Below are 12,418 nucleotides of genomic sequence, written 5' to 3'. Positions count from 1 at the left end.
ATTAGACCTTTTAAGTACATGTCCGTGTAAGAGGCAAATCAAATAAAAACTGATAAGTCCATAAACACGGAAATTTATGTTGAAATTTTGGGAACTTTGTAATCATTTATAAAAGTGACAAAACCATAGTCTTACATCGATTTATGCCATATTTGTCTTGAAAAAAAATAGGTTGAATGCATTCGCCGTCCGCATATATACAACTGTGTAATGGCATTGAAAGTACATGAAGTAGGTCAACATCGATATATTTGATTTTCTGTATAAAACAGCAGATGCTAGCACACAATTTTTTTTATATTTGAAATCAGTTGATACATATCTTCTCTTTCAATGAATAAAAAGTTTGGAAATTTTTATTTGAAAAATGTTATTCACTAAAGTAAAGTCATCGAAACGCATCATTCACCGTATTGTTTATCTCCCTTGCTTGGTTACCTCTTTTTAAAAAAAGGCGCGTAGTCTGCACAACAACAATAACAAATGGCAGACGAGATGGTCCCGCCAGACATGAAGGGCAGTATAAGTCTGTCTTAACCCATTCATGTGGGATTTAATCCTGTATGTAATCAGGATAAAAGTGTACAAAAGCTTGCTGAATGTAATGAAGACATAACGCCGCGGCATTGACAGACCTCAGACTGCATGGAGGTTGCCAGACTATCCATGAACCAGCCGTGGACAATGCCAATGAAGGAGAGTTGATTATGATATCACTGAGATGTGTTTTTTTCAGGTAAATCAATATGCTGTCTCTGTCCCCACACTCTGTTTGCACAATAAGTAATACCAACTGGAGTCTTCAACAAAGAGCCTTGGCTCACACCGAACAACAAGCTATGAAGGGCCCCAAAATTACTAGTGTAAAATTATTCAAACGGGAAAACCAAAATATGCTTATTTGTAAATCATGTATAAGGTTGTTCTGAGTTTGAGACTGTTTAGCAATTTTTTTATATATATAAAACATGATCAATTGGAACTTTATATAATTTCTCATTGTGTTCTTACATGTATCACACTAACTATAAAAAACAAAAAATTCCTTGATTTAAGATTCTAATGGAATAGATTCTTATGAAGTGAATATAAATAAATGTACATGTAGTCTTTTATTTGGAATGAATTCAGTATCAATTTACATCTATAAAAATTGTCTTGTGCATTTCTTTTTCAGCATACAATTTTCACCCATGTTTTAGAATCTGTGAAACAGGATTGGTCGTGTGTGGCTTCACTTCTTGAGAATTTTATAATGACTATAAATATCAACTTCTTTAAAGTAAGACGTTGTTCTTCTATCAGATAATGCAGCATGCTACATGTACCACTGTGGACATATCTGGTTATGCTTACAAGAAGTAAGAGAAGTAAAAGAACGTACAGGTAACATACAATGTATATTACAGAAAAAATTGTGCTAAGTAAATATATGATTTAAAATTTTAGTTTCTTGTGTATAATTCGAACGTCCATTATCACTGTACTAGTATGCATATTTTTAGGGGCCAGCTGAAGGACACCTACGGGTGCGGGAATTCTCGCTACATTGAATACCCATTGGTTACCTTCAGCTGTTGTCTGCTCTATGGTCGGGTGGTCGTCGCTTTGATATATTCACCATTTCCTTTCTCAATTTTATATGGTAAAAGCAGAAGACAACAATTGAGAATTAGCATGATTAGGGTCGAAATCAAAAGTTCAATGTAGGATAAACACTGACCCCCTTACTCTCCTCTTAACTTAATTTGGGAAAAATAGATTGACCACAGGAAAGTATAAAATCATTTCAATTAAAGAAAAATTGCAGCAATTTTTACCCCCACCCCAAACTATTTGAATTAAGTTTATTATCCTTCATTGATTTTTTTTTATGTTTTCCCTAAGCATGCTAAGTGACAGCAGTTTAATGTTCATCTTACAGCTAATTTCTTGTAGCGTAGAATTTTGATTTTGAAACGTTTACCCAAGCTTTGTACAACGTAAGACTGACATCTTCATACAATAAATATAGGCAAACGTAAACCTGTAAATATAATGGTTAAAAGCAATTGGATGTTATCTAAATTACTATTGTACAATATACAAAGTAAAAAAGTCTTGCCCTTCATGCATTAGGAAATTAGCTATAATCTTTATTTTTATTAAAGCACATATGTTTCTTGAGACATTGCTTTGGAAAAAACAACCTAGAGATATCATTTAAGTTATATCTATAAAATAATATAATTATAGTTTTGGGAAAACTAAAGTAGTAAAATTGTTCACCATGTCAAAAGCTTTCTAACAAGAAATTTAATCAGACAACACTTGAAGGGTTATTGCTCTTTTTCTAAAGAAAATTTGAGTGCATTTTGTTATAACCTTGATATTATTCTAGATTTACAAATGTACAAATGTTACGTACATGTACAATGTACATGTATGTATACTCATAAACTTATTTTATGCCCCATGCCATAGTGGAGGTGCTTTAAGTTTAACCCTTGTTTATAAAAAAAAAAGATGTGGTATGATTGCCAATAAGACAACTCTCCACAAGGGACCAAATGAGTGAAATGACACATAAAGTAACAACTATAGGTCACAGTACAGCCTTCAAGAATGAGCAAAGTCCAAACCACACAGTCAGCTATAAAAAGCCTGGAAATGGCGAGGTAAATCAATTCAAAAGAGAAAACTTACAGCCTGATAAATGAACCAATATTGAGAGAAAAACAAATATGTAACACATAAACCAGTCTGCACCAAAAACTTTTTCAACTACTAGTCCGAAGACCAATATAAAGACATTTTTCTTATTTGTCCAAACAATGTTTTGTTAAAAACTCACTAGTCCGAATGAAATTTTACTAGTCTGGGGCATCAGACTAGTGGCTAACCGTGCAGACTGATAAACACAGTCTGCGACGTTAATCGGTAGCCCGAAGCCTGTGTCTAGTTTAATTAAGCTCGGACTAGTAAAAGTACACTGCCGATTGTCCGACCGGTCTAGTGCATATCTGTGTGCATTTTTTTAATCGTTACCGTAAGTTAACTGCCGAATGTGTCAATACAACGCCATCGAGATCAATAAACTGATACTCACTTCCTTGCAAAAGTAGCGTAAACCAGTTTTTACGGTCTCCCTAATAACCGATTGTTCAAAATAAATAAAAAAAAGCGCAAAAACGGTCAGTACCACGTGTTTTCAAAATTTCAAATTTCGGTAGTTATTGATTAATTTGTGTTGCATAAACTAAATAAAATATAATCATAACAGAAAATAAAAAAAAAATGTTCATATTTGCATCGGAAGACATTAATTCGTAACTGTCCGCTTGACATCTTGTGTATTTAGACGATTGGTTATTAGGACGACCTCGGTGACTGGTTACCGTTAATTTTATGAAGAAGTGGTGCCAGTTTTGTTTTCATATCGAAAGATAAAAGTACACACATAATTTTACATCGTTACATGGCTTCATTGTTGAGGTGGTTGGATAGTGCGAGACCTGGAAAGGCACCAAAAAGACCGTCTCGCACTTCTGACCAAGTTACAGAAGCAAAGAAAAAATACGAGGACAAGCGCGTCAGAGAGTTCAAAACCCATTGGACGGACGGTCGTCCCTGGCTCAAGTATGATAATGAGAATTCCGTTATGTATTGTACATACTGTAAGGAGCAGGGAAAGGGAGGGAAATTCGTATCTGGGTGTACGAATTTTAGGATTGACACCATCCAAAATCATGAAGTCAGTTCGCCTCACATCAGTGCAACATCTGTTGCCGAGAGGCCACTTCCTCAGAATTCACTGGCTGCAAAGGCCATTAACTCTATAAAACAAACTGAATATGACAGACTTAGCATTCTCTTTCGTAATGCCCATGCTGTTGCTAAACATTATCTACAATGTAAGCTTTAAAACTTATAACGTTATATGTAAACTGGATCAAGCTAAAGGTCTTGATGTTGGCAATAGCTACCTGAATGACAAAAAGGCCTGTGAATTTGTCAAAAATATAGCCTGTGTTTCCAGAAATGAGACCAGAGACATTTTGAAAAAAACACCATTTCTGAGCCTCACCTGTGATGGGTCGTCTGACTTCATGGGGGATGAATATGAGTCATTGTGGGTAAGAAGTGCCCAAAATGGAAAGATAATTGAAAAGTTTTTAGATTTGGGTACTGCTGAATCTGCAGGATCTCAGGACATATTTAATTACATGAAAGCTGTTTGCTTTGAAAATTCAGAGGACAATACCAACCAACTGTGGAGTAAACTTATTGGCTTTTGCTCAGACGGTGCATCAAACATGCAAGGTAAATTTATTTTTTAATTTATTTATTATGTAATATACAATGTGGATGGGGTTGGTATGGTCTTTGCTCATTGTTGAAGGCTGTACGGTGTCCTATAGTTGTTAATGACTGTCAGTGTCATTTTGGTCTTTTGTAGATAGTTGTCCCATTGGCTATCATACCGCATCTTCTTTTTTATATTTACAGTAGAAAAAATGGTATCCATGTTGTAGACTGTACTATGACTTATAATGGTTTACTTTTACAATTTGTGACTTGGATTGAGAGTTGTCTCATTGACACTCTGACTCATGCCACATTTTCTTATCCATATAGATAAAATAATGAGGTGTAGATACAGTTATTTATTTTCACCTGTGCTTGGTGCGTAGCAAATATGTGTATGTTCTCTGTAGCTATATGTGTGACAGTGTATGTACGTACTTGTTTATAAACATGAAATCCTTCATTCATCATGTTCATATAATATAAAGAATACAAAATAATGGGTATAAAGAAAAGACAAATGACCTAAAAAATTAAAAGAATATTATACTGAAACATGTGTAATGAAAGAACCTCAATCTAGACCTTCATATTGATTTAAAGTAAACATGGACCGTGGTAAACATATAGAATTTGAAAAAATTCTAAACATGATAAAGGAATTAAAACATTTTTACAGTATATGATTAAAATTAATTTAATGTACAATGTCAATGTAATGTTACAAAAATAGTTTGTTTTAAAGACATATTTTTTTCAGGTATAAGAAATGGTGTGGCTGCTTTGATGAAAAGAGAAAACCCAGAAATAGTTGTTACTCATTGCTTGGCTCACAGAGTTGAGTTAAGCTTTAAGCATGTTAAGGATGATATTAAGTCATCTAAATTGTATGATAAAACCATAACTCTTCTTCTTGGTAAGTTATTATGTTTCATGTGTTTGGCAATAAAACAATTAATAATTATCATGATTAAAAAGTCCTAGTTCATTCAATTCAAATGCATTTAGCTTATTATATTTTACATTTATGCATATGCAATGTATGTCATGCATTGATGTATAGCAATTTAATGTCAAAAATTTATACATATACACCATGGCATACATTGTACCCTTATTTATTAATCATGTAAATTTATTTACATAAATTTGTCTTACAGAAGATGTCTTAAGTCAAATTTTCAAATAACTATTTTACAGGTCTTTACTACTTGTACCGCAGAGGTCCCAAACAGAAGAAAGCCTTAAAACGAGCTTTCAGTGCACTTAACATGACGAAAATACTTCCAACCCGTGTAGGAGGAACTCGTTGGATGCCACACATGCTTAGAGCAATACATGTTATTATCAAAGGTTACAGGGGATTTAAAGCTCACCTAGAAAGTGCTTCACATGAAAATCCAAAAGCTGAAGGACTTGCCAAAATTCTAACTGATGTAGCGGTTGTCACATTCATGTTAAATTTAAAGGTATACATGTAGAATAATAAATCATTATTAAAAACATACATTTAGAAGTCAAAATATTTGTAAGATTGCTTTATTGATTTTTGGTTTTCTTTATCTTGACATGTCTGTTTTGATTTTGACAATTGTTACTACTCTTATATGTACAATGTAATTACTGCTTTACAAATAATGAATGTGAATATGAACTGCATATTTAAATTTCCATGTATATGACGAACTTATATATGTATTGAATTTTAATTAATTGCATTTCATTTAGGAAATCATATCACCTTTGAACAGACTATCCTTGATTCTGCAGAAACAGAACCTAACATTGTATAATGGACATGCACAGATCAAAGCAACTACAGAAGTTCTAAAAATATGCAAACCCAAGTAAGTTATCTTGTAATTGCATATATGTCATAGCATAACTGTCTCTGATTGTACAGGTTATAATAAGTAATTAAATAAATACCTGTAATCATCAATATCTCAGTCTATAAGCAAATTGTGTTTTATGGTGCAAGCAAAAATATGTTTCTCATTTTTTAACATGTTTAATGAATAAGTTTTTTTTGTCATTTTAGAGTACGGGGACCATGAGATTCATCTTGTAAAGAAAAATCTCAAGTCCACCTTAATAAGGTCAGGCATGGATATAGAGGAAGTTAACACAGAGTGGGCCATTTTGAAATCTTTAACATATCAAAGGTAATTAATGTTTCTGCTCATTGTTTGGGTTGTTGTCTTTTTGGCACAATGTTTCCATTCTCTATTCTATAAAAACTAATTTTAGCTTAATGTTACCTATAGGGTAAACAACTCCTAACTCTGTATTCATTTACTCCAATTTTTTTTTTTTTAAAATAAAATATCCATATATGTCTGATATTGAATATTTACAATTTTGTGTATTAATTTTTTAGGTACAGTAACAGACTTATAGATGGTGCCTTGACATGGGGATCTGTTTTTGAAACATTCAGGGGTTTCAGATTGATCACTTGACAACTTCCTGTTTACCGAACACTTGTATGATTTTACACATGATAGCCAAGTTGAAAATTTTCGTCACATTTTTCTCAGAAACTACAATACAAGGATTTCTGTAATTTGGTTTCAGGGTTTATCTAAGTCAGCTATACTGTGTGATGCGTTTTCAGATTGATCACTTGACAACTTCCTGTTTACCGAACACTTGTATGATTTTACACATGATAGCCAAGTTGAAAATTTTCGTCACATTTTTCTCAGGAACTACAATACAAGGATTTCTGTAATTTGGTTTCAGGGTTTATCTAAGTCAGCTATACCGTGTGATGCGTTTTCAGATTGATCACTTGACAACTTCCTGTTTACCGAACACTTGTATGATTTTACACATGATAGCCAAGTTGAAAATTTTCGTCACATTTTTCTCAGGAAATACAATACAAGGATTTCTGAAATTTGGTTTCAGGATTTATATAAGTCAGCTATACCGTGTGATGCGTTTTCAGATTCATCACTCAACAACTTCCTGTTTACCGAACACTTGCATATTTTTACACTATTAATATTATCCACTTGCGGGGGGGGGGGGGGGGGGGGTATCATCAGTGAGCAGTAGCTCGCAGTTTACTTGTATTCAACCATGATGTACATCCACATCAAATTGAAATGATTAATATTACAAGGTTTTGATATATATTTTTTTCAGATGATTGTTATCAACCAAGAAGAAGATTGCAGTACAGATGAGGATGAGGACAGTGGTGAAGAAAGTGAAGATGAAAATGAACTTACTGAACAGGAGTTGTTCAGCAAACTGAAAAAAATCATGAAAAATTATGAAGAATAAATATATAATCAATTGATATAAGCTTTCTTCTATTTTTGGTCTGCATCAGAAAGGGTGATCTCTTTAACTTTCCAAAGTCAAATTTGAATAAACAATATGTGATGGCAAGGGGTTTATATCTGCATGTATACATTTAATTTACATTTACATGTTTGTCTTCAATTCAAAGAATGGAGTCAGTCTTGTCAACAGTTTTGAGAAGGTTTTTATTGAAGGAAAGTAGAATTTTTCATATAACATGGAGAAAAAACTCTACATTTTTGACAAGATATATACACAAAAATGTAACCTCAGAATGCAGGATTTTACATCTAATATTCCAAAATTTTCTTGGGGGGGCCCAAACCTCCCTAGCTGGTTCGGATCACTTCGTGATCCTCACCGGGGACACAGATTTTATCCGGTCCAGTACATATAAATTCAGGCTAGTATTTTTTTTTTACTACCCCATAGGGCTAGTTATTCAAATAGTTTTGGGCACAGACTGTAAACAAACAACAACCACTGTATGTCTGTACTCTAACTATTTATAGAGAAAAGAAGATGTGGTATGATTGCCAATGAGATAACTTGCCACAAGAGACCAAATTGACACAGAAATTAACAACTATAGTTAACTTTAGATTGCCTTAACCAAATGTTAGGAAACTGTTATACAATGCTTATTACCACTAAACACAATCAAGTTTGAATATTGGGGGCGTCACTTTAGTCGTTCTAAAGTTATGCCCCTTTACAAATGGTAAAATTGCTATTTTTTTTAGTTTTCTTCCTATTTCTGTAGTTTGCCTTAATCTAATGTGATAAAACTTTTATACAATACTTTTTAGTTATTTTGTGTATATTTAAATTGCAGAGTAATGAATATCTTATATTTCATAGGGATCAATATTCAGGGATATTGCTACTCTGAGGCCCATGCAGGAAAGTCATATTGTGATTCAAAGATGGCAAATAAGCGCAAAAAGATAAAAAGTTGGGTTGCAAGTTGAAAAAAAACATTGTAACAGCAGCTGATATGAAAACTGTCCTTGACTCTAGAACAGGTAAATTAACAAAATGTACATTGTTCAAACAGAAAACATAATTACAACACAAACTCACCGCGATCTAAATGTGACCTGTTAAAATAAGCAAATCTGGTTCTATACACAATTTCAGAGACAGTCTGATTCTCTTAAGTAAATTTCATTTCACAAATAAATCTGACATGATAATGACAAAATGTTAGACAAGTCACAGACTGAGGCTCACATACACAACAGGGGCGGATCCAGCCATTTTAAAAAGGGGGGTTTCAACTATATGTCCCCATTAAAATGCATTGATCGGCCATAAAAAAAGGGGGGGTTGCAACCCCAAGACTCCCCCCCCCCCCTGGATCTGCCAAAGCACATGTTACATAACCCATATTTAACAGAAAAAATTAAAGCATTGGATAAAATGATCCATGACATGTTGTTTGAAGCCCCATGTGTGATAATTTTTCTGGTCTGTGTATTCATCTGCTTGACTGTTTGTCTGTCTGTTCCTTATTATACCTACCCCCACAACAGAATTTTATGATACTTGGTAGATAATAAGGACAAACTATGTAGATGTGCATATCAACAGGAAATTACGATTCGATTTTTTTCTATGAGTTACTCCCCTTTGAACTTATTTGCTTTAACCCTTCATGCCGAATGTATCCTTTTGGTACACCCGCGCGCATGCCGAATATATCCTTTTGGCACACCGGTGTAGATGCCGAATGTATCCTTTTGGCACACCGGTGTAGATGCCGAATATTTCTATTTTTAGACGGTCACAGTGCAAACAGTAAAAATAATGTTTAAACATGTTTCTTGGCCACGTTGCTTCATGGATGTTATGATAAACATCAAATGCATTCGATATTTTAGTATTGGGCGTAAAAACACTGTTGAAATATGTTTTTTATACGACCGCAAAATTTGAAAAAATTTTCGTCATATATTGTTATCACGTTGGCATCGTCGTCTGCGTCGTCTTCGTCGTCGTCGTCGTCCGAATACTTTTAGTTTTCGCACTCTAACTTTAGTAAAAGTGAATGGAAATCTATGAAATTTTAACACAAGGTTTATGACCACAAAAGGAAGGTTGGTATTGATTTTGGGAGTTTTGGTCCCAACATTTTAGGAATTAGGGGCCAAAAAGGGCCCAAATAAGCATTTTCTTGGTTTTCGCACTATAACTTTAGTTTAAGTTAATAGAAATCTATGAAATTTTGACACAAGGTTTATGACCACAAAAGAACGGTTGGGATTGATTTTGGGAGTTTTGGTTTCAACAGTTTAGGAATTAGGGGCCAAAAAAGGGCCCAAATAAGCATTATTCTTGGTTTTCGCACAATAACTTTAGTTTAAGTGAATAGAAATCAATGAAATTTAAACACAATGTTAATGACTACAAAAGGAAGGTTGGTATTGATTTTGGGAGTTTAGGTCCCAACAGTTTAGGAATTGTAGGGGCCAAAAAGGGACCCAAATAAGCATTTTTCTTGGTTTTCGCACCATAACGTTAGTATAAGTAAATAGAAATCTATGAAATTTAAACACAAGGTTTATGACCATAAAAGGAAGGTTGGTATTGATTTTGGGAGTTTTGGTCCCAACAGAATAAGGGTCCCAAAGGGTCCAAAATTAAACTTTGTTTGATTTCATCAAAATTGAATAATTGGGGTTCTTTGATATCTGAATCTAACTGTCATGACTGTGTATGTAGATTCTTAACTTTTGGTCCCGTTTTCAAATTGGTCTACATTAAGGTCCAAAGGGTCCAAAATTAAACTTAGTTTGATTTTGACAAAAAATGAATCAGTTAGGTTCTTTGATATGCTGAATCTAAAAATGTACTTAGATTCTTGATTATTGGCCCAGTTTTCAAGTTGGTCCAAATCGGGGTCCAAAATTAAACTTTGATTTCATCAAAAATTGAATAAATGGGGTTCTTTGATATACCAAATCTAACTGTGTATGTACACTACAGTCCAGGTGGACTTTGTCATTTCCACTCGCCCACGGTGGACAAACCAATGCCGTCCACTCTCTGTCCACGTCCGTTGTCCACCGTGGGCGTGGTGCCCACCCTATGCCGTGGACTTCCGTGGGCGTATTGCCCACCCTATACCGAGGACAGCCGTGGGCGTGGTGTCCACCCTATACCGAGGACAGCCGTGGACATACAATGCCCACGCCGGTAAACGGTGGGAAGAAGTATGCACAATTCTATATATAACTCTGATTTTCGGATACGTTTGATGCTTTTTAAGGGGTTTATTCCAATAAAATCTTTTTGTAAAGTAGTTTGCAATATTTCATGCACTTTTTATCTTTGTAAGAGACGTTTAAGGGTCATAACCTTTACCAGTTCACCGAATGAATCAACTTTGCCAACAGGTGATAATAAAATTGACAAGTTTGTGGAATGTGGAAGGTTACCGAAGTAGATTTCGCTTAACAACATATTTTTATTTTTTAATCATTAGAGAAAAAGATTCTCGCATAGTAGCTCATGGGTTTTCACTTGCCGATATCGGACTTTAAAATTGGAAATTAAACTGTCGCAGACATTTGTACCCACGTTACTTGCGTTTTTGGTTGATAACCGGACGTATTTCGTATAATAACGTGGAAATTATCAAGTGCAAAATAACATTCCTTATCGCTTATGCATATTAGTGAAAATATTTTTTAAGGAACAGTCTTGTAGATAAATGATGTGAAAATATTTTGTCGTTACAAATATATAATCAATATTATATCAAGGATACCAATAATTTGTGTTAACGTTGCAAAAGAATATCTCAAGAAGGTTTTCCAAAAATTGCGGGAAAATTTGAATGCCTACTCAAGGCCGTTAGTTTTCTCGTTTGAATTGTTTTACATTGTCTTATCGGGGCCTATTATAGCTGACTATGCGGTATGGGCTTTGCTCATTGTTGAAGGCCGTACGGTGACCTATAGTTGTTAATGTCTGTGTCATTTTGGTCTTTTGTGGATAGTTGTCTCATTGGCAATCATACCACATCTTCTTATTTATACTTACTCAAATCCAATCTATTAGAAAAACTAATTATTTCAAAAGAATGACCACTATGCACTTCCACTGCACTATCATTAGAATACTAGTAGAATAGAATGACATAAGAAAAAAAAATTACATATAACTGTTATACATATATTTGTCGTATTATAAAGCCGTAGTTTACAGATTGTCACCTTATTGTAAGCAATCAGTAAAGAAACATGGTTAATGAGCACGTGTATAACATGTACAATAAGATTATAGTTTATTTAAATGACATATCGATGCGTATTGTGATCGATTGATTTTAACGAGAAAGGTCACGCTAAGATTACTAGCATACGGAAAATATGTCGGCGAATTGCATCCTTTTGAACAACTGGCCCCTGAAATCAAGCAATTTAAAAAGGAATCTTCTTCTAAATGTGGACAAGTTAAAGAATTTTCTTCAGAAAAAAGTATATGGCAGTACATAAGTCTTAGCATGAAAACTATACTTATAGTTATAACAAAACATATATATGCATCCTTTTTTATTTTAATTAGAGGTTTCATATGACTTTAATATAATATATAACAACAAACAAGAGTATACTGATTAACAATATAATAGTTGTTACGGTGAGGTTGAATTCCCGGTCATTTATTCATCATCCACACAGGAACTTGTCTCCGGAAAACATGTGTCTGTGAAGTGTACCTTAACCTCACTTTTGGGTATAGAGATGCGATTTTTTTTTCTGATACAAATGCTTGTCACCACCCAAAAAGAATTTGTAGTCATCCGATG

General features: G+C 34.0%; 1 protein-coding gene across 4 annotated transcripts in view; it reads left to right on the top strand.

Annotated features, from left to right (window-relative positions):
- The window catches only part of LOC143083441 (E3 SUMO-protein ligase KIAA1586-like), a 33,878-nt gene that overhangs the window by 360 nt on the left and 21,100 nt on the right, over positions 1-12,418 (top strand). Inside the window, exons 1-7 of one of the 4 annotated variants that reach the window (XM_076259700.1) lie at positions 5-736; positions 1,178-1,386; positions 5,048-5,203; positions 5,488-5,756; positions 6,016-6,134; positions 6,329-6,452; positions 7,441-8,627. In XM_076259700.1, the coding sequence (XP_076115815.1) occupies positions 1,323-1,386; positions 5,048-5,203; positions 5,488-5,756; positions 6,016-6,134; positions 6,329-6,344 (624 nt within the window). In that variant the 5' untranslated portion in view covers positions 5-736; positions 1,178-1,322 and the 3' untranslated portion in view covers positions 6,345-6,452; positions 7,441-8,627. The other 3 variants (XM_076259701.1, XM_076259698.1, XM_076259699.1) reach the window with 3 other exon arrangements.

Source organism: Mytilus galloprovincialis, chromosome 7 (genome assembly GCF_965363235.1).
Source record: "Mytilus galloprovincialis chromosome 7, xbMytGall1.hap1.1, whole genome shotgun sequence".
NCBI lineage: Eukaryota > Metazoa > Mollusca > Bivalvia > Mytilida > Mytilidae > Mytilus > Mytilus galloprovincialis.
Note: the sequence above shows the minus strand (reverse complement) of the source record. Positions and strands in the feature narration are given on the sequence as shown.